We start from the raw sequence: 21887 nt of genomic DNA on the forward strand, positions 1-21887 counted from the left end.
ATCATAACACCTGCCGTACCTTCATTGCAGTCTGTGTCCTCGAGGCAGAAGCTGGCTTTGTGACCATCTGCCACTTTTGTGTCACTGAGATCCAGCAGGTCATAGTTGGTAAAGATATCCATGCTGTGATAGTGCCTGGTAGGCGTAACACACAGGTAGTGAGTGCTGTAGGAAAAATTACAGCAGGATTTATTACTGCTCTTACAACCATTTCCAAATACAAAACTTGACTAATTCACTTTAATGCCTGCTCACAATACATAAAATGTAAAACTAAAATGTGACTAGCACATTTTGTAGTACTAAGCTTTATGTGTGTTCCAGAAGCAAATTGAAATATTGAAAAACTCAACAGGTGGGGACTCAACACATGGTATAAACTCTAGAGCTCAGTTCTGTAAATTAAAGATAAATCCACCCTGAATGACTTGCATATTAACTCCTTTTGCTGGTAGCCAAAAATGTTTTGGGGCTACCTGTGTTCAGCATTGATGTGTTTTGTGATCTCACAAAAGAACTATTTTGGGGTTAAATGTTTTTTTTCTGCCTTTAGTTTGTGCAAATTTTCTTTTATGAATAGAGTCTTGTTTCCTTATGGGTTCATCTATTAGTCCCACGTATGGGAACTTTTTGGTTTTCATTATTTCGGTTTCTATGACTGAAACGATCTGTATTATTTTTTTTTACACGTTTATTGCATAAATAATAATCTTATTTTGTAAGAATTGAATAGCCTACTGATTTTTTTCCCCCTTCCGAGTGATGTCCAAATTATAAGTGACGGTTGATTTGAACTGTCTGGCGCACAAACCCCGTAAGTAAGGTACCACTCTACAAATGGCTCATATGAAAGTAGACACTTAAGTCTTTAAAAATTAGCAGTTATTTCAAGTATTTCTTATTTTACCTAGCCTACCTGGGGCAATATATTCAGAATTTTTATTTTAAATTATATAAAAAAAAAATATTTTTAACACAAATGTTATATCTTCACAGCAAATGTTGATATCAACCCCATTCCTCGTCTCAAAGATGCCCCAAGTACTTGTCCATGAACACCCAAAATATAAGGAGGTTATCTCCAAACACTAAAATTGTGTGTAAGGTTATCCAAACACAGGTAAAAACCTCTCCAAAATGGCACAAAACCTCTCCAAATGGCACCAAACATCTCAAAATGACATAAAACCTCTCTAAATGGCACAAAGCCTTTAAGAATGGCTTTTAGAAAGACTTCTAGAAATAGCAAACATTAAAAAAAAAAAGCACAAAATAACCTCTCCAAATGGCACAAAATGAAAACAAATGGCAGTAGCATGAACTCTGTTACACAATGTGTAATTTCACACACACACAAAACAAGTCTTATAAAATATAATGTTTATGAAAAATATTGCCAGAGCCCCAGGTGAAGGAGCACTTGCTCTCCAAATGGCTCAAATGATGGACACACGAGTGACCCCTCTGCTCTGACTTCTCTGAGGGTTGATAGAGGCCGGCCGACCCCGGAACATGAACTCGGAAATAACTGCTCCAGAAGCTGTGACGCATTCAGGCTTTTTCGGAGCACGCCGCCGCTATACGACGCCGATAAATCGCACGCTGAGCGAAAACCAGTGGAAAACTAGCGATCAGAAAAACCTGCTGTATAAAGTTTTGCAGGAAGACTGCTAGAGCGGAGCTGCCATTTCCTGATAGTTTCTCTGCATGGCCCTGTAGCGCTTTGCTGATTTGGCCTGTACCCGCTGACACACAACTCAAGACCAATGGATGCAAGCGTAGAAGGTTTAGTTGTGCTGATTACGCTTTTGATTTTCTCAGCCTCTGAGTGGTCAATCATGTCGAGTTTGGGTTTGTTTGAACGCTAGAAGTATCTACAATTGGTCGAAGTGGGTGTCAATCAAGTTAGACTGCCAGATAAAATTTAGGAGGCGGGTTGTTCAGCATAGCCAAAGCAGATTAGCGTTTTTTAGATGGTGTCTCAGTTCAGTTTATGGCTAATTACTAAATACCAGAAAGGTGGGATATCAAAACACTTGCATTTTGAAGAGGACATTGTGACTAAATATGGAACTTTGCATTTGGTTTCTTCAGTAAAGCTGATGGACTTTATACCGATGGAAATGTGCATGATTTACAAAACCGCAAGCGAAGTGGATTTTCGTCTATGTAGGTATTGTAAGGTAGTAAACGTTTATACAAGTTTAAATGTTATATTTTTATTGTTGCAGTTGTGTACGGTGTTTAACTATCAAAAAAAGCTTTAGTCGTGCTCTCCGATTTATCTGTCTCAATGTTTTCGTGGAGAGGTGTGAATTGTTTGCCCAGCACGGAGCTCAAACTCCGGCCCTTTCCCACTCCTCTGCTCACAGGCAGTTAAGCAGTCATGAAACTGCACACAAAGAAAGCCACCAATGTACCAGAACTACGGCGATAAACTAATACATTTGTTTATACTAACTGAAAGTTTCCGAACAGTCGTTTTCTATTCCGCCGGCGGAATGAACGTAAGTGTCGGACGAAAGGGGTTAATCTTTCTAATTGGGATCACTGGCGTTCAAAATTTTATTTTGTAATCAAATTTTTAGTTAGCCATTTTAGTTTAAACTTCATTTTATCAACATTTTGGTTTCCTACATTTGCCACAATGCCATTCAACTACCTGCTGATAGTGGTGCCAGTGGGATTTAGACCTTGCTTCATTTCTAACTAAAGAGACTGATGCAGCAGCGCTTTAATCTGTCCAGCTGCCTCACGTCATCTGTTGCATAGCTTTAACTTTTATACTAATACCAATATTAGCACTGTTGTGCTTGTCATCTTGTAGATCACTAACTCATCAAGCTGTGTGTGCCATAAATCATTAATTCAGATCAGGAATGAAAATGCTGATTCAGCAGTCCTTTTGTTATTGTGTTTGCATGCAGAACATAACCAAGGCAGTCATCCTCCATGGCCTTCTTAGTGTGCCACCTGGAACCAACCTGTACAGCTGCTCTGCCCTCATGGTCTGTACTGCCCCTGACCATACGGATCTCTACATGGATCCTGGTTCTCTGCAAGGTCTATTCACTGAGTTACGTGATGACAATCCAGTGAATATAAACAGGACTGTAATTCTATTATGCAAGGTATTCATTCATTCATATTATTGTGCTTTTGTGTCAGTGCTTCACTTTAAGTTGAGGAATTTACACTTTACCTGGCTGCTACCTCAATAACTGCCATGTCCATATTTGGTATAAGCTAATTTGCTGAACACTAAGTCATAGCATGTTCTGTTTACAATTATACCATTTTTAAATTATTGTTACTCCTTGGTACCTATCTTCAGCACTGAAACTGTGTACTGTTCACTGTGCCTATTGTCCTGTTTTAGTAGTATTGTATTGTCATGTGGTGTTAGCTCATGTTCGCATCTGCACTTTGTATAGAATGTGTAGATCTTATTTAGTTCAGTGTCGTCTCATGTGGTTAGTGTTGTTTTATGTAACATCATGGTCCTAGAGGGCTGTTGTTTCATTTCACTGTGTACTGTACCAGCTGTATTTGGTTGAAATTAGAGATGCACCAATGTATCGGCCGATAAAGGCTATTTTTCCCGCTATCGGCTGATAGTTTAAAAACATCCGATGACCAGGGCCTATTATATCCTGTCAATAAAAAGAGGGTGGGAAAACACATGGATTTTGTGCTGTGTGTAAAGATGTCTGTTGTCTGGAATGATTACAAAACTGCAGTTTGTAAGCTCTGTAAGTTCTGCACTGCTAAAATTTTACACTGGAAGTAAATTTTACAACGCAGAAGTTTCGGTGTCCAGTCACCCCCCCCCCCCCCCCCCCCCCCCACTCGCCCTCGTGCTGAAATAAAGCGCCAGTACACTGTTGAAAGATTTAAGTTGAAGATGAATTGACAAAAAAAGTATATATTGAACATAAAAATATATTTGTGGAGTATATGTATAATTCATATCCAGTTAATGTAAATATATAAAAAAAAATTATTCTATATTACCATTTTGATGCTCCGTCATGAAGTAGAAATGCTTTTGTTTGTGGTGAGTGAATGTGAGACTAACAGGAGGTTTTTTAGAATTCAGTCAATGTTAATATGAATTAATAACATTCAATAAGTTAAGAAATCTTACTTTAATCTTCAGAATTTAGTTCATGTGTTCATGTTAATGTGAGTAATGTGTTTTCTGTTTGAGACCAGTTACTGTGAAACAACTTGTTGAAATAGAGAGAATAAAGTTTTTATTTGCATTTCTTTCAGAATTCTTTTAAATTAATCATTATTAATTTAAAAGAAGGTATAAAAGGCAGAACTATCGGTATCGGTATCACTCTGAATAATCAGGTATCGGCTGAGAAATTTAATATTGCTGCGTCTCTAGTTGAAATGACAATAAAACCACTTGAACTTCGTTATTTGAGGAAGATTCCTGCTCATTAATCTTGATAACTGCTCACATACTATAATCACTGAATGCATTATCATAAGAAGAAGCAGTGTAGTTAGACTCATTCTCACTCACGATGCCTAGACTGCAGACAGTTGAAAGTCAAATACACATCTCATCATTTGCCCATCCACAATCTTTGAGATTTTGATTAGACATATGTCAGAATGGATTCTAATTATAGATTAACAGCATTAGGCCTACAGAATGCAAATCATATACAATGATCTAACAATCTGTACTGTCATGACCAGTTTGTGATCTATTATCAATGGAATAAACCAATTTTATTCCCTATGTTGTTGATTTACTTTGTTGTCGGCCACAGAAGTGCCTGATGCAAAATATTTAACTCATTTGCCAAATGCCAGTCCTTGGTATTATAACATGGTTCTGCATTTCCCAAAATACTTTTAATAGTAATAAAAGGTCATATGATCTAGTCTTCATTTACCAACCATTCTCAAGTAAAGAGCCGACTTGAGCTGCTGACTTTTTTCCATGAACAACGCATCACTGATTAAGGAGGATATTATACTACAGTACAGCAAGTGCTTAAGCTTTATAGTTATGAAAATGACAACCTTGTAGTACTCCTGAGTGTTCCAGCATCTGGAATCTGTCAGTCCACATCTTGAATCTACAAATGCAACCTGCTTCGCTTCGACAATAGTCTCTGTGTGTTTTGTTTCTTGTCCTGAGTTCACTTATGCTACAATCTCAGCATGTTATAGACATCCACTCCTGTTTAATACTCCGCTTATTTAAAGCACTGAGGCAGATCCATACTTTTGGCAACTACCTTCCTACACAGTATATATATGGCTCTATCTGACAATTCTATGTTTTTAGATGCACAGCTTTACATTGTTAATCTTCAGTAAGGTCAAAGCAGATGCATCTTGATGCACAACTTCTCACTTTTGTCAAAAATAATTCCAAGGTCTGAATGTTAAAGCCAGTCATGTTAGATTGAGCAAATAAGTCTCTGGTAACTGAGCTGGGTACCTCTGATATAATACACATGCTCTTGAAATTCTGGGAATTCGTACTCTGAGGCCGCTGCTAGCATATCCCAGTCTCAGCTGCCTGCATGCCACCATGGCCTCTCAAGAAGTCCAGTCATCCCCACAGATCAGGCCCCACTTCCCTAAAGCATCAGCATTAGTGGCCAGAATCTCCACCCGACCCTCCGGTTGTGTACGGCCTCCAGTTATACGGATCTGCAATGAGCTTAGAGACAAGCAACAAACAGCAAAGAAAAGTAAAAGGCTGTTCAATCCAGCGACTCATTTAAACTCACTAGGTAGTGCATCCATGAAAGATCATGGGGTGATTTCTACAATTAAGGGTTAGGGATGTCATGAGAACCGATCCTTCTATGCACAATAACAGATATAATGTCCTTAACTTTTAAAGTCTTGTAACAAATAATATAATGGTGTAGCACGTAACGCTGAGGAAAAAACACTAATAAGATTAAATAAACAGAAACGCTAACCCAGTCAGAGCATCAAAACGGAGAACCACATTAATACAGAAGTAGATTTAAGAGGGGTAAGTCCACAAAATCTAGACGAAGTAATGCAACGACAATATCTTCAATAAAAATGCAAATACTGTAGAGCTGGAAGGCTGAATGCAAAAAAATAGGAGAAGAGCGAAAAAGACGCCGCTGTATAGGTTCACCCCGATATCAAGAGTTTAACATAGTCTCCTGCTTCCTCCGCTGAAATAAAATCCTTCTGAACACCGTTATATGTAATGCGAAGCCGAGCTGGGTGAAGTATTCCATAGTGAGTACCCTCAATACCACAAAGTTGACGCCGAACCTCGTTAGTAGTTATATCATACAGTTTCTGTCAGCTTCAAAATAAAACAATACCACAAAAGTAAGTTCAGAAACAAACATTCTCTTATACCACAAAAAGGTATACATTTGTGTGTGATTAATTCAGGGAGAAACACGTTTCACAACCGTGTCATTAACATAAACACATTTGTTGGGGGAGATGCCCCACAATACACAAAACACACAGCACCAGGAATGGAAGGACACAACCCAGACATACAGGTGCCAAAATGACCCACTGATACAGTGGATAGGGTTACCCCCACCACCTCCGGCCATACATTAGGTGTACCTACAGAACTGTCGGTCAGGAAAAACACAAACCATAAATTAGCCCTCTAGTTCTACCGCCGTGATTGACATTTTGACAGAACGTACTGGCTACAATGAAAACACGTGTATGGGTGTGTTTAGAGAGAGAGAGAGAGAGAGAGAGAGAGAGAGAGAGAAAGAAAGAAAGAGGCGTGTCTGAAAACACGTATGTGTGGGCGGGGTTTAGCGAGAGTGAGGTGTCTCAGTTTAACTTCATTACTGCTTAACACAGCGACTGAAAGACATCTCTGGAAAAAACTTCTCCTAGTTTAAACATCTTTTAACATTTTTACCTCGTAAGGATCTTTGTTTAGAAGTCATGTAATATGCGCTATTCTTTTTAAACAGCTCTTTTAACCATTTTTACCTCCTAAAGGTTTATGTTTAGAATGTATGTAATACAAACGATTATTTTAAACAGATTCTTTTTTTAAAAAAAGACGCTTTAACTCCTAAACTTTTTATTCAAAGGTAAACCGGGATCCCTAAAAACATAATCAACAATTGTTTTCATTTATTTCACAAAACAAACATTCTATATTCTAATATTCTATTCTTATATGTACACATTCAAACATCATGCTTTTTTAACAATGTGTTTACACAAACACATTCCCATATTAAAAACATTATTTCTTTTCAGACGTATTTCACCCCACCAAAAACCAAACTCATTAACATAAACACCTTTTGTTGGGAGGGGGGCTATTCACGCACCTCTCCACAGCACACCCAGACACAAAGGAACCAGATTGACCAGCTGATAAACTCCATAGGGTTACCCTCCTCACCACCCCTACAGACCTGCCAGTCAGGGAAGCACAGAGGGTCATAAATTATCACACACAACACTTTGATTGACAGTTTGACAGAAAGTGTATGATATAACTACTCTCGTTAAATGCAGCGTGAAATATCAACAGAGTCATTGTGGTGGTGGAATCTGCACGCAATAGCTCGTGGTCGTTCACCAGGCTTGGGCTTCGGCTGAAGGGTCCGGTGGGACCGGTCCAAAACCGGCTCCTTCTCCAGACCAAATGCCACTCCCCAACTACCCCCTCTATCCCAACGTTATTGTGCCTTGACCTCAACTCCAAATCCTTACATTTATTCTCTAATTGAGTCACGGTTGCAGTGAGAGACTCGATAGTAGTCTTCATGTGTGCTATGTCATCGGTTCAACCGGAGAGAGTGTGCTCCATTTCCACAACAGTACCTTTCATTGTTGATATGGTAGCCTCGGTAGCGACTTTATCACTAGCCAGCTGTGTTTTCACGGCCTGCAGGTCAAGCTGGACAGTAGACAGCGCATCCCTGAGAGTCTCCTGGAGCTCCTTTTTTTAAAAAATCGGCTATCCTTCCTCAGTGAAGCCAGCAACTCGAGCTTGAGTGCGGCGAAGTCAGGGTCACCGCTCGGCGACGCAGATTCAGGGGAGGAAGTATTGGATATGTTAATGAAGTGAATTCAATATGTAACCAACATTTAGAATTATTACTTGAGCATAATCGTATAATCAATATTGGTTAAAAAAACATAATCTATATGTATAATCAACAGTTAGAAGCATAATCTAAATCCATAGAACAATGTTTGATCAAGTTATATTCTGAGTGGATTTGAGCTGAATGAACTGTGTTTCAGTGTGCAACAATTGTTCTTCTGTATTAGCTGGCACCTGTCTCCACAGCAATAAAAACTGGCAGTAGATAGTCGCATGCGTGAGTAAATAATTTTGAGGCAGATACAAATTAGGGAGTTAGGAGAGGAGGTAGATATCAGCGGGGACAACCGATAGAGACAGACAGATGCTCATTGAGGCCTAAGAAGGGAGCCAAGGTCAAGACACACAAGCCTGTGTGTAAAAGAAACCTTTTTTTGTAAAAGAAACCTTGTCCTCATGAAACCTTTTCAAGAAAAACAACTAACTGTGCATGTTCCACAAATTTAAGATAACGCATAGACATGAATATTTAATTGTGGCAAAAGAAGGTTGGTCTATTTCAACGAGGAAAAGCAAAACCCCAACTAGAAGACTATGCTTTGGAGATGGGTATATAAAGACATGTTTGTGTATGCGTAATTCAGACACTCTGCAGAGTGTCACACTTTATTGATTATCAATAAAATTTATTTACTTTTTGACATCTACTAAACTCTCTGTCTCTGAAGTTTTTGACCTAGGCTAAAAGGTTGATTTTATTCACGACATAATTGGTGAACCCGACATGATTTTCTAGGAGCAAAGAGTGAGACTCGAGCCGGCGAGGCTGACCCTGGAGAAGCCGTGCAAGCGTGGCCACTCATTTTAAAGGTAAGCAGTCCTCTGCTTTTTTGGATAAATACTTGCGTGGTTTTCCTGCGGGTCAGCCTGAGAGAGTGTTAAGGTCATACTATTGTTATACAACTTGAAGTTAGTAATTTCTCCTGGTTTAAAAGGCTATATTCTACTGGAGAAAATCAAATTGGAGCAACGTAATTTAAAAAAAAAAAAAAAAAAAAAAAGATTGTCAACTTGTGTTCATAATTATGGTAATTAAGTACATGACACTTAAATTCCTTTAAATAATGTGAAAAAACTAGTTGGAACAACTTGATTTTTATGAGTAATCAACTTAAAAACTTGTGTTTATTATACAGATTATTAAATAAGTTTTAATTGAAAATAAATTTGATTGTATATGAATAGGTAATTTCTCTAACTCACTGTAGTTCGTTGGTTGAAATTAATTTAAAGTTGTCATAACTCAAAATGATTGATGTTTTGCAAACTGTTGAGTTAATGTTTTGTTGAGCCTAAACATTTGTTTCTGGAGAGTACTGACAACCTTCACAGCCGTATTAGATCTGTTGTCCAGCAGTGTAGTGAATGTGATTTGTTTGGAATGGTTTGAGTTTTGGATAGATCAAGCTAAATAAAACGCTCAATACACATGGGTAATTATGTTTGTTTTTATATTATTTAAGGTTTTATGCTAAACATAATCCAAAGTTATGAACAATTAAAGGTTTAGTATAATTAGCCTACTCTGAAAAATTTAAGTGATATATGTGCACACATAATAATCATGGATCCAAATATTGCTAACTTTGGCTGAATTATAAAAGCCATTAGTCATACAGAATGAAGACCCGTTTGGGAGCTTATTGTTGAACTGAGTCAAATGAACTGACTTACTAAAAAGAGCTGGAATAACTCTAACTAATTTATGTATCTTTGATTCCTTTACGTGTACGTGTTTATAAATCTTTACATGCCCTGATGTTGCCATGCCAATTGGTCACTCACATCACGATCGCGATGAACTCAAAGCAGAAAATAAATAAATAATAAAATAATAATAATAATAATAGTAAAAATAATGTAATTATTGTTTTATTAAGTTGAACAGTGTAAGTGTAAGTTCTTTTGGCGTGTGGTATTCGTGTTGCACAATGATGAATAATTTGCTGCATATTTCTCTTTAAATGCTGCTTATGTCCAGTGATGAATAATATTATTAATATGGTAATATTAGTCTGCACGTATTTTCAAACTTTCTGTAACGTATTTTATGTCTATTACAGATGTGTTAGTCCTTCACATTAGAATAAGATGGTGAATAGTTAATGTTGAATTAGGATTTGCATGGATTACATGTGTCTGGATTAGGCAGCGTTGCGTGGTGTTTTCTTTTGCTGGTGATGTGACATGTTGTGCTGATGTGGGTCTCACTACAGTGACATGTTTGTTAGTTTAGTTCAATTACAGTCTCTTTGCAGCATTGTAGTTTGAGTGATTTGTATATTTTCGGAACCGTAGACTGTTGTAGAATAGAACAAAATATTGTGTGAATATACAAATATATATTATATACGGTGTGCTATGGATATGTAATACAGTGTATACGAAACACAAGTCTCAATATTTAAATAATACAGTGCAATGGTCACAAACACGAGGAATGGAGCGTATACTGCACAATCTGTGAGTGAATTGAAAGTCTTTTATACTGTAGCTGTGATTGTGCTGTGAATTTAATGCAGGTGTGTGTGTGTGAGATCTGGGAATTGCAGTACATGGCAGCCATGTTCGTAGGCCGCAGTACATGAGTAGATTTAACACCAACTTAATATGATCAAATACGGTTTAAACGAAATGGATACATTTATAAAGGGAATTTTTAATGCCTTTCACAAATGGCGTTCAGCAAAGGAAACAAATTTGTGTTAAATTGAAACAAAGCTCATAGATGATAAATTTTATGTTAGACTAAGCTAAATACATATACGCATTACTCCTAATTAGATATATTTAAATAAAATTAACAAAATTTAATGTGTCATGTATGAAGGGTCTGAGTGATATTTTGAGTGTGGTACAGTTATAAGTTAATAAGGGACAAAGGGGTGCATGCACGTCTACCCTTTTAAACTAAACACTATTGTTGTACACAGTAAAAAAACAAATTCAATAGGTTGTTTTGATTAAAAATTAGTGGGATAAAAGAGACTAGAGAAATGTAAATACATGTCTAGATCTCAACCTCATTTACTCTATTTTTTTTAGTTCTGTATTATTGGGATTATTACTCGTTAGCACAGATGGGATATTAACATGTTAGGCTAGTGTACATCACAAATAGTCCTAGACTAAAGGATTTTTTTTCATTCACCAGAAGGATATTAAGAAAGGAATTCAGGAAGGGATAAGAATGAATCTTTGCCACTTGGGGTTGTATTTTTTAAAGACATCAGACTAGAACTCTTTGACAGATTAACTAAACATGAGAGTAGAAGACCCCTTTTATGAGAGGAATTATTCCTTTGATTAGAGAATTAGAGATTACTTCAATAATTTTTAAATGATTTGATAGACCAACATTATTTATTCTCTGCAGCAATATTTCATGATCCACTGTGTCGAAAGCCTTTGATAAATCGATAAAAAGGGAAGTGCAGTAATTACCTTTATCTAGAGATTACACAATATTGTTTAAGACTTTCAAAATGGCTGTTGTGGTGGGTTTTTTTTTTTTATATAAACAAAATTTTTTTGTTTTATATTTTATATATAGAAAATATTTTTTTGCAATCTGATAACATGTCAACGGTTCACTGATAAGGATTTCTAAAAGTTTTTGATAGGACACACAGCTTTGGAATTGGACTGTAATTATCTAATAGTGGGATTTCCCTCTTTTAATAAAGGAACAACAAAAGCCGATTCACAAATTTCTGGTACAACAACAGTGCCTAATGAAAGATTAAAAAGATAAGTTAAAGGAGATGAAATAATATCAGCTGATTAATTTCAAAAACACAGATACCACACAATCAGGGCCTTGTGATTTGTTTATATCGAGTAATTTGAGTGCTCTATAAACATTAGAACTCTTAATGTGTTAAAAACTGAACTCCTCATTTTGAATGGGTTTCTGCATTATTAAAATCAGCGTGCAGTAAATCAAATGATATTCACCTTTTAATTTACTAGGCCTTGATCTGATGCATAAATTAAACATTTAATGATGTGTTTTGCAGTTGTGTGTTCCCAGTTGTCTGTCTCCAGTTTCCAAATTGGACAGTGGTGGTGGCATCCCTCATCCTGAACTCGCTAACATACCTGGCACATTATGGGCTACATAAGGTTGAAGCATGACAAGTAACATGTACACTGTATTAAGCTAAAGTGAAGTATAGTCATCCTGTGTCCTGTAAAACAATACCTTCTGTCCTCAGAAAAGGATGAAGGGACATGCCCAATTATTCTAGCATTATTACAGCAAGCTGTGATAACAACTGTGATAAGTTCTGCAATACAACACACCCAGTAACCAATGTTTAAGGCTGGAAGAGGACGGCATTTTACACAAAATTTGCAAAATCAACGAACTAGTAATCCCAGTAACTCCATTAGTGCCGGATGTCCCTACTGTAACCTCTTCCATTCCACATGATGATTATTATTTCTCTGTTGTCCTGTGTTCAGCTCTTTTTCCAATGTGCCTGCATGAGAGCTCTCAAGGCCGTTACTCCCCTTAACATTCCAAGATCAGTAATACACCTGGGTGCATCTCCCTCAGGGGCTGCAGACTCCCTGCGGTCTACTCCTCTGTGGTCAGAGACTCCCTCGCACGCTCCCAAGGCCGACAGGACATGATTGGGCTCATCCTCCGCCCCATAAAGCACAGCAAATGTTAAGCTTCCTGGACGTTATCAAGTATGGTCTTCAGTGGATCACTGATTGTTCTCTTCATGACAAAATCCTGAGCGCTGGGTGTTCTAAGGAAAAACTGACACTGAATGGACTTATGCTCTGCACCTGTACTATGGCTGGCAAACTACAACAAAGCCTTTCTCTTATATGTGACTGAGACAGGGGGTGCCGCTGCGGGGGTCCCGGCTCAGGAGTATGGGGGCGCTTGCAGGTCTTTAGTTTTATTTATCGAAAACATTGGATTTGGTGGCACAAGGATTGCCAGCACATTTGCGTGCCATGGCTCGAGCTGCTCTCTTAGTGCAGATCACTGGGAAAATAGCTCTCACACATTGATCTTACATTCATCACACCAGGTCACTTCTATTTTGAATTAGATCCACATGCAACACATGACAGCTCATCAAAGAACAGGATATGAAGTTATTCTTTGTGCCACCCAAAATTAAAATATTAAACCTATTAGTGTGTCTAATACACCAACTGTAGTGTTGTATTCCCTAATGAATTCTGTGGAGCCAGTCACTGAGAACACTCACAATAGCCTAGCCGAAATTCATATTTCCTCGAGCCGAAGTTTGAACTTTTTAGACGTTCCATCTGGAAGATTTTGTGAGCACCCTGCTCTGCCCAATTAAAAGCTATCACTACTATGAAATTTATGCTCAAAACAATGTCAGAAAGGGAAAATCAGTATCGATAGGGCTCATATCAATGCCAGAAGGGCCGTTTAAGCACTTGGTGATAGACAGGTTTAGCAGATGGAGGGAGGCAATGCCATCAGCAGACTAAACTGCTGGAACAGTGATTCAATTTTTAACCAGAGAGGTAATTCCTAGAGATGGCATACCATCTCAGATTAGCTCTGACAATGGCTCAGCGTTCGTTTAAAAAAAAAAGTGTTGCAGTAACTGTGAATAAATTAAAATTTTACTGTGTTTATCACCCTCAGTCACAGGGAATAGTGGAAATGGTAAGTGGTACCTTTAAGGCTAAGCTTAACGCAATTTGTGTTGACTCTGAACTCTTTTCGGTAGATGCTCTACCTCTTGCACTAATGACCTATTGCATGCAGACTAACAGAAATATGCATCCAACACCGCATGAAATGCTTACAGGTCGACCCATGTCTGTGTCATATCTGAGAGGTCCTTATGAAGAACTGCCACTGAAGTAATTACAGATGGAACTAAGAGCATATATGCGATAACTAACTGCTAAGTATGAAGCTATCTATTCACAGGACCAGAGCTGAGGACTGAGAGAGGAGACAGAAGTTCCTTCTCCTGTGACTCCTGGAGAACAGGTGTACCTAGGGGTGTTCCAGCCCAGAAGGGAAAGGCCGTACAAAGTGAGCACCTAGATTAAGACCTAGGAGACATCTGATCGAAGGGGACGATCCAGTGGTTGACATTGCAGGAGAAAGAACAAGACAAGAAGTGAGAGAGGGTCTAAATGAAGATATGGGAGGATGGCAAAGAAGGAGGTCTGTCAGGAGTCGTACCAACAGAGCAGGAGGAAAGAAGGGCTCCTGCTGTTGAGAGTGGTTCTGACGAGCCTGATACACCTGCTGAAGGAGAAAGAGGCCCAAGCAGATGTCCCTTCCAGGACAACTTTTCCATAATTGACTTTTCAGCCCTTGACTAGTCTCCAAAACAGTACTGAACTAGAATTGAATGAGACAATCAGTGAGCCAGATTGGATCTCTGATCGGCTGCAACAGGATGGAACAGATTCCAGTTCCTCAAGTGAGGACGAAGAAGTATGATGAACCATGCCCTGGGTGTAAGTACTAGCTTGACCTCTCCCCAAGGGTGGGCCCCCTGCGATGTGCAAAGTATCTGGGTCGAAGACAAACATTGTTGATGCATCCTCTGAGAAAGGATGTGATGGAGTTTTTATTTTTTGCTTTTTCTATTTTTTAATTTTTATATTTTCTATTACTATATAATCAAGTGTGATTAAGAGACAGGGTGATCACTGTTATGATTAATCAAACTGAGAAAACTGTTTTGTATTCATGTTTATTAGTCTATACTTGTATCAGCTATATGTGCCTAATCAACTGTGTATTCTACATAACGATGACAACCACGGGCAAGTGCAGAACCAAACGCATGCTCATGCTTACAAACACTGTTTTGATTTTTGTGGTTAGGGAAAGGGAGACAGAATCTTTTACTCCTTTCTAGCCAATGGGAGTGGAGATGTTTGGTTCTGATCTCCAGAGAGTGGTTTCAGGATTTGGTCATTGGTAGATGGCTGACGTGGTCATACATTGATCACTAGTTAGTGTAAATGAAGGGACTGGATTGTGAGATTACTCTCACTAGCTAGGTGGGGCTTAGTAAGCCCCAGAGTGGGAGAATATATGGAAAATATCTATGAAGTGCAAACAATATGTGTAACTAACATTTGGATATGTTAATGAAGTGAAGTCAATATGTAACCAACATTTAGAATTATTATTTGAGCATAATTGTATAATCAATATTGGTTAAATGAATGAATGAATGCCTTTTATTGTCACTATACATATGTACAATGAAATTAAGAGCCACTCCTTTTTGTTCCGTGCAAACATATACATTCAAGCAAACATATACATGTACATATACATAAAAAAAACATAATCTATATGTATAATCAACAGTTAGAAGCATAATCTAAATCCATAGAACAATGTTTGATCAAGTTATATTCTGAGTGGATTTGAGATGAATGAACTGTGTTTCAGTGTATTGTTCTTCTGTATTAGCTGGCACCTGTCTCCACAGCAATAAAAATTGGCAGTAGATATTCGCATGCGTGAGTAAATAACTTTGAGGCAGATACAAATTAGGGAGTTCGGAGAGGAGGTAGATATCAGCGGGGACAACTGATAGAGACAGACAGATGCTCATTGAGGCCTAAGAAGGGAGCCAAGGTCAAGACACGCAAGCCTGTGTGTAAAAGAAACCTTTTTTGTAAAAGAAACCTTGTCCTCATGAAACCATTTCAAGAAAAACAACTAACTGTGCATGAAAAGCAAAACCCCACCTACAAAGACTATGCTTTGGAGATGGGTATATTATTGATTTTCAATAAAGTTGACATCTACTAAACTCTCGGTCTCTGAAGTTTTTGACCTAGGCTAAAAGGTTGATTTTTATTCACGACAGAAGGGGACTCGCTTGCGGCACGCACACTTGGCCTCAGTTGTGTCTGAATGCTACCATGGGTTTTCATGTTCTTTCCAGACATTTTAAGGTGCCACAAAATTAAAAGTGTAAACAAAGAAACGGGGTAGAATAAGTCAAAAGCTGTTGTATGACCGAAAAGCACAAATTAATTACAATTTTAATCGAAATCAGCAGGAGCCTCCAACTTCACGTCCTACATTCACATTAAAGATCATTTATACATGAAAAATCTTGTTTTATTTTGTCTCCGAAGTGTCCATGTTGAACATTGTTTTGAATAGTGTGGAAACATGGAGATATTTTTTGTATTTTTTAATCTTGAACATTGATAATTGTTTAAATGTATTTTTAAAAATGATATTTCTTGGAGCCGGAGTCTGCTATTCTTCAGGTTTTTTTTTTTGTTTGTTTTTTTTTTTGCTGCAGAACACATTAGGTCAAAGCTGACATTATTTACAGGCTACATATTTTTTTTTACTTTGGAATAAACCTAATACAAGTGACCAGTCAAACATGGCAGAAGAACTCAATAATAAATGTAATAACTTTGATAATAATGGATGGTGATGTGCACCGCTGTAAATAAATGTAAAAAAAAAAATACAGGGACCCCCTGGCTATGTGTCAGGGACCCTCTGAATGTTTATTATTATTATTATTATTATTATTATTATTATTATTATTATTATTATTATTACTATTTTTTTTTTCTTTTACCGCTGAGGATAACCGTTATAAACTCAAACTGACCAATAAAATAAAGACGCATTTAAAAAAAAAATAAAAAAATTGTTGCAACAATATCTGCCAATTACAATTGAGTGTACGCTGCATAAGCCAATAGTCATAGACTTCTAGGTGGCCTAGCAACAAGCCTCCATCAATGGGAATGCTTTGGCTATTTCAGCAGATTGAATAAATAGTAGTGCTTCGGTTGTTATATGTTCTACAGAGTGAAAAATGAGGGAGAATGTCAGTTTGCAAATAGGACGATGCGGAAACCAAATTGGTGAAATGGTAAGACCTGAAAGATTGTCTTTTCAACACACATTCACATGTAATAAGTGAAAGATGGTCACATTCACAGGTTTCCATGGCCTCTCTGTGTGTGAAGGCCTCAAGCTTTTTGAGTCCCGTTCGTTTTAAAAGTTGTTTTTGATTAGTTTATATAATAATTTCATATTTTTGTATCACAGGCTCAGTTAACTTTATATATATGCAGCAACCATACTGTTAACTATCGGGCTTAGCAAACCACATTTGGTAAATGTTGATGTGAAGCCCAAATGTCTGTGAGCCATTAATATTTTCGACCTTTTCCGCTACGAGCGAGTTTCTGTAAACGAGTAAACGGCTAATCAATTCCGCTGCTGAAGGGTGTAGGTCGCGCGCGCGCCCTGCAGCTAACATGGCCCGTTGCATCTGGTTAGGATCATGGAAAGCTACCTACGTGAAGTTGGCCCCCCACCAACGCAAAACGTCAGAAAAATAGTCTGAATCGTTTGTGCTGATAAAAGTTTCGTTTGTTCTGCTTTCGTTTTTAAAATATAAGACATTGAATTATGGTGTGGTGACGTCACCAGCCCCACACATGCTCCAAGTTCATTCAAAATAGTCTCAATCGTTTGTGCTTCGATTGTGCCGTAAAAAAACTTCGTTTGTGCTGCTTGGTTCTGGAGATGTTAAAAGAATATTTATAGGTCATTCTGGGGTCACCCTAACCCACCCCCCACATGCTCCAGATTAGCCCGAAATAGTCTCAATCATTTGTTCTTCGTTTGTGCTGCTTTCGTTTTTAAAATATTAGACATCTTTAAGATATTAGCATCTGGACAGAGCTTAGTGAGCAGCTAGAAAACAAGATCACTGCAAAGGCTCTATATACTTTTGTTAAGTTGAACAGACACAACATGTGAACTGCTTTAGGGTTTATTTATGGAAGTGATCATGAAACAAGTGGCAGTAGTGATGACACTGATTTTGAGCCAGGGTCACTTTCCCCAACACCAAAAAATTGCTGGACTTTTGATCTTCAAGTTCCATTTCAGAAATGGATTGAATTCATGCCCGAAATAGTTCAATATAAAAACAAGTTCTCCAAAACACAAAAAAAGGGAATACACAATTTTGAAGCCTGGCATCTGGACACATTTGGGAAGAAGCTAAAAGCCTCTGCACATTTGTCTTTAAAAGAGCCATGGTCTATCCATCAGTAACAGAGAAATTCCTAGAAATCAGAGGCAATTGTAAGGAATGTCATGGCCACATTCACATAAAATGTGACAGACTGATTGCATTGTTTAAATTTAAATACTTTCACAAATTGTATTTTTGTTCTAAGTGTTTTTAAGGTCCATTATTTGCGTCAGAGGATGTTTGATAGTTCACAGTAATTCAATTTCACAAGTAAAATCATTTTGGCTTTTAATCTTAATTTATTGAGTCATTTAAGTCATTAAGTTTCCACTTGGAGTTCGTTACATTTCACACATCCTGTGATCCACGGTGTCCCTTAAAAGTTGAAAATGCACAGTGGATAGGTAACAATTACAGGAATGCGACTATTTAATGTGATTTGTCGTTTGGATTTTACCGTGTTACTTCAACTGTATTGTTAAAAAAAAAAAAAAAAAAAAAAAAAAAAAGACAGTCGGCACAAACGATTGAGACTATTTCAGGTTAATTTGGAGCATGTGTGGGGCTGGTGACGTAATCTCATAGAACTTAATGCCTAATATTTTATAAACGGAAGCAGCACAAACGAAACTTTTCGGCACAAACCGGCACAAACAAAGCACAAACGATTGAGACTATTTTGAATGAACTTGGAGCATGGGGGGGTGAGCCCAGAATGACCTATAAATATTCTTTTAATATCTCCAAATCAGAAGCAGCACAAACGAAGCGTTCATCGGCACAAACCAGCACAAACGAAGCACAAATGATTGAGACTATTTTGCTGATGTTTTGTGTTGGTGGGGGGGCTAACTTCACGCAGGTTGGAAAGCTCTCTCAGCGGCCACTGTCCAAATAACAAAGGGTTAAACTTTATTGCCTATATATTATTGTTTTTTAATTTTTCAGTCAGCGTAAAGGCTTTGACCAGCCAGCCTGGCTTTATATACTTGTCTGTCTCTCTCGCTCTCTGGTGGAGCAGCGTGTCAGATTGATGTCTCAAGTTGTGACTTGAGTGAAGCTTGTTCTGTTTTTCTGTCAGTCTACTTTCTTTTGCGTTTAAGCTTTTGAAGTAAAACTAGTTATTTGTCATTGTTTACAAAACCACACATTTTTGTGTGTTCTCAGTTCTGGACTGTCATCTGTGATGAGCATGGGATTGATCCTACAGGCAAATACAATGGCAACAGTGATCTTCAACTAGACAGAATTAATGTATACTACAATGAAGCTAGAGGTGAGCTATTTCAAGGTTATGCACCTTTTAAAAAAAAAGTTTTGAAAAATAACCTTTTAATACATATAATACATATTCTGTCATTTTTATTCATTTTTTGATACTTTCAGGTGGCAGGTATGTCCCTCGTACTGTATTAGTGGATTTGGAGCCGGGTACCATGGACTCCGTGAGGTCTGGACCTTTTGAGCCAATTTTCAGGCCTGACAACTTTGTTTTCGGTAATTATTACACAGCACTGTATAACTGCATACAGATGCAAAGCAGTAAATCAAATACAGTCATATCTGTCTTGTGCCTCATTTTGATTCCCCTGCTATTTCCTGCTAGCTGTAACTCTGCATGTAATAATCAACACTTCTCCACAGGCCAGAGTAGTGCTGGCAATATCTGGGCCAAGGGCCACTACACGGAAGGTGCTGAGCTGGTGGATTCTGTCCTGGATGTGGTGCGGAGGGAGGCAGAGAGCTGCGACTGCCTCCAGGGCTTCCAGCTCACCCACTCACTGGGTGGTGGTACTGGGTCAGGCATGGGCACCCTGCTCATCAGCAAAATCCGTGATGAGTACCCTGACCGCATTATGAATACCTTCAGCGTTGTCCCCTCACCCATAGTCTCGGATTCAGTGGTGGAGACTTATAATGCCATACTGTCGTTCCACCAGCTGGTACAGAACACGGATGAGACTTTCTGCTTAGACAATGAAGCCCTGCATGACATCTGTTTACGCACCCTCAAGATCACAGCACCAAGCTACAGTGTCCTGAACACCTTGATCTCTCACACCATGAGTGGAGTCACAACATGTCTGAGGTTCCCTGGGCAGCTCAATGCTGACCTGCGCAAACTGGCTGTCAACATGGTGCCATTTGCCCGTATGCACTTCTTCATTCCTGGTCTTGCTCCACTGATTAGCAGGGACATCCAGCCATACCTTGCTCTCACTGTGCCTGAATTAATCCGGCAGATGTTCGATGCCAAGAACATGATGGCTTCTTGCGATCCACGCCACGGCCGGTACCTCACGGTGGCTGCCATTTTCCGTGGCAGCGTGTCCACAAGGGATGTGGAAATGGGGATGATCGATGTGCAGAACAGATATAGCAGAAACTTCATTGACTGGATCCCCAACAACGTGATGATAGCTGTGTATGACATCCCACCCCATGGCGTGAAGATGGCCGCCACCTTCATTGCGAACAGCACCGCTATCCAGGAGCTGTTCATTCGCCTCTCTACACAGTTAATGTCCATGTTCAGACACAGGAGATACCTGCACTGGTACACAGCTGAGGGTATGGATGAAATGGAGTTCACAGAGGCTGAGAGCAACATAGCCGACCTAGTATCAGACTACCAGGCATACCAGGATGCAACTGGTGACGATGAAGGAGAGTTTGAGGAGGAGGAAGGGGAGGAGGTGCCGTAAATATATTGTCAGTAATTTTTTCCATATTCTGTTCACATGTTTACGTTTTTCTGTTCATGTTTGTTTGTTTTTCCATGTTCTTCTGTTCCTTTCTTTACTGTTTGAGTTGTTTGTCAAGTTGTTTCTTAGGGTTAGGGTTCCTCATTTTGTTCCTTCCAACTTTGTTCAATACAAGTAAAACATGCAATTAATAATCATGGTCTCAGGGTATTTCTTGCAGTGAATCTTAATAAAATTCTTATTTTCCTATTAAAACCAATATGGTTCTGTTATAAGGGTAGGTTTGTTGAATTGGCCTTTGCTAACTATTTTAAGAAGTGAAGGTCTTTCTCACTTATAATTTTGGTGTACCACCAAATACAGTATTCAGTTGAGTATTTTAATGTGACAAACTGCAGTATTCTCATTGCACAATTTTGAAAAGACTTAACTACTGTTAGCTATAGCACTGTTTAACTACTTGTGTTGCACCAAAGTGGTTTTAAGGGCTTAATTCTGCCTTTCTGTTTATCCAGAAAGAACTAGGGTCCATTGTGTGCTAAAATTTGAGGTTTCTTTCAGATGATGCATATTAAAAACTGGACAACTACCAAGAACAAGCCAGAAACAGCAGGTTTTAAGAAAACTGCCTTCAATTGTGCAGTCATGGGTTAGGGTGCCCAAAGTGGATTATGGGTTGTTTGGTGAAGAGTTAAGAATTGTCTGGCTTTGTGTAGAATGCCTTGAATTGCACAAGATTACTTACATAGACTCACTTTTCTTTCAGAGTTTTGGACTTGGGTTTAAATACTACGGAAGCCTTAAGCGGCCATGCATTATTGCTTTTTTTCTGTTTTCTTGTGATCAAGACTTAATTTTCCTGTGCACTGGACATCAATCATCCCGACTGGGATGGGGGTTCGAATGGGTTTTTTGGCTAAATGCTTGAAATAAGGTCTGTGGTTAACACAAGCTCAATATATGTTCCCGTTTACCCCACTCAAGATTGTTTTTTAAAAGCTTTTACGTGTCTTGAAAAAGACGGTTGCTAACAAGTTGGTA

General features: G+C 38.4%; 1 protein-coding gene and 1 long non-coding RNA gene across 9 annotated transcripts; one reads left to right on the top strand and one right to left on the bottom strand.

Moving 5' to 3' along the window:
* The first annotated feature begins 1550 nt into the window (after positions 1–1550).
* LOC108268620 (tubulin beta-4B chain) lies at positions 1551–20869 on the top strand. 8 transcript variants are annotated; one of them, XM_017473674.3, is made up of 5 exons: positions 1551–2183; positions 2928–3131; positions 19309–19417; positions 19528–19638; positions 19786–20869. In XM_017473674.3, exons 1-5 carry the CDS (start codon positions 1974–1976, stop codon positions 20844–20846), a joined length of 1695 nt encoding a protein of 564 aa, XP_017329163.1. In that variant the 5' UTR covers positions 1551–1973; the 3' UTR covers positions 20847–20869. The 8 variants fall into 8 exon arrangements, 4 of the variants coding, with proteins under 4 accessions (XP_017329163.1, XP_017329165.1, XP_017329164.1 ...); XM_017473676.3 differs by having other exon boundaries at positions 1551–2173; XM_017473675.3 differs by having other exon boundaries at positions 1551–2169.
* Positions 8531–15987, bottom strand: LOC128633476 (uncharacterized). Its single transcript, XR_008396880.1, has 2 exons — positions 15863–15987; positions 8531–8652 (listed from the first exon to the last, which is right to left on the bottom strand). It is a non-coding gene; the product is annotated as an uncharacterized LOC128633476 (long non-coding RNA).
* Positions 20870–21887: the final 1018 nt, after the last annotated feature.

This window comes from Ictalurus punctatus, chromosome 8, assembly GCF_001660625.3.
Source record: "Ictalurus punctatus breed USDA103 chromosome 8, Coco_2.0, whole genome shotgun sequence".
In the NCBI taxonomy this organism is placed as follows: Eukaryota; Metazoa; Chordata; class Actinopteri; order Siluriformes; family Ictaluridae; genus Ictalurus; species Ictalurus punctatus.

Bases quoted from the DNA above. Each gene is read 5' to 3' on its own strand.
- LOC108268620 (XM_017473674.3), top strand. From the start codon at position 1,974: ATGGTGTCTCAGTTCAGTTTATGGCTAATTACTAAATACCAGAAAGGT. The intron at 2,184-2,927 runs GTAGTAAACGTT...GTTTGCATGCAG, and splicing joins GTCTATGTAGGTATTGTAAG to AACATAACCAAGGCAGTCAT. The intron at 19,639-19,785 runs GTAATTATTACA...ACTTCTCCACAG, and splicing joins GCCTGACAACTTTGTTTTCG to GCCAGAGTAGTGCTGGCAAT.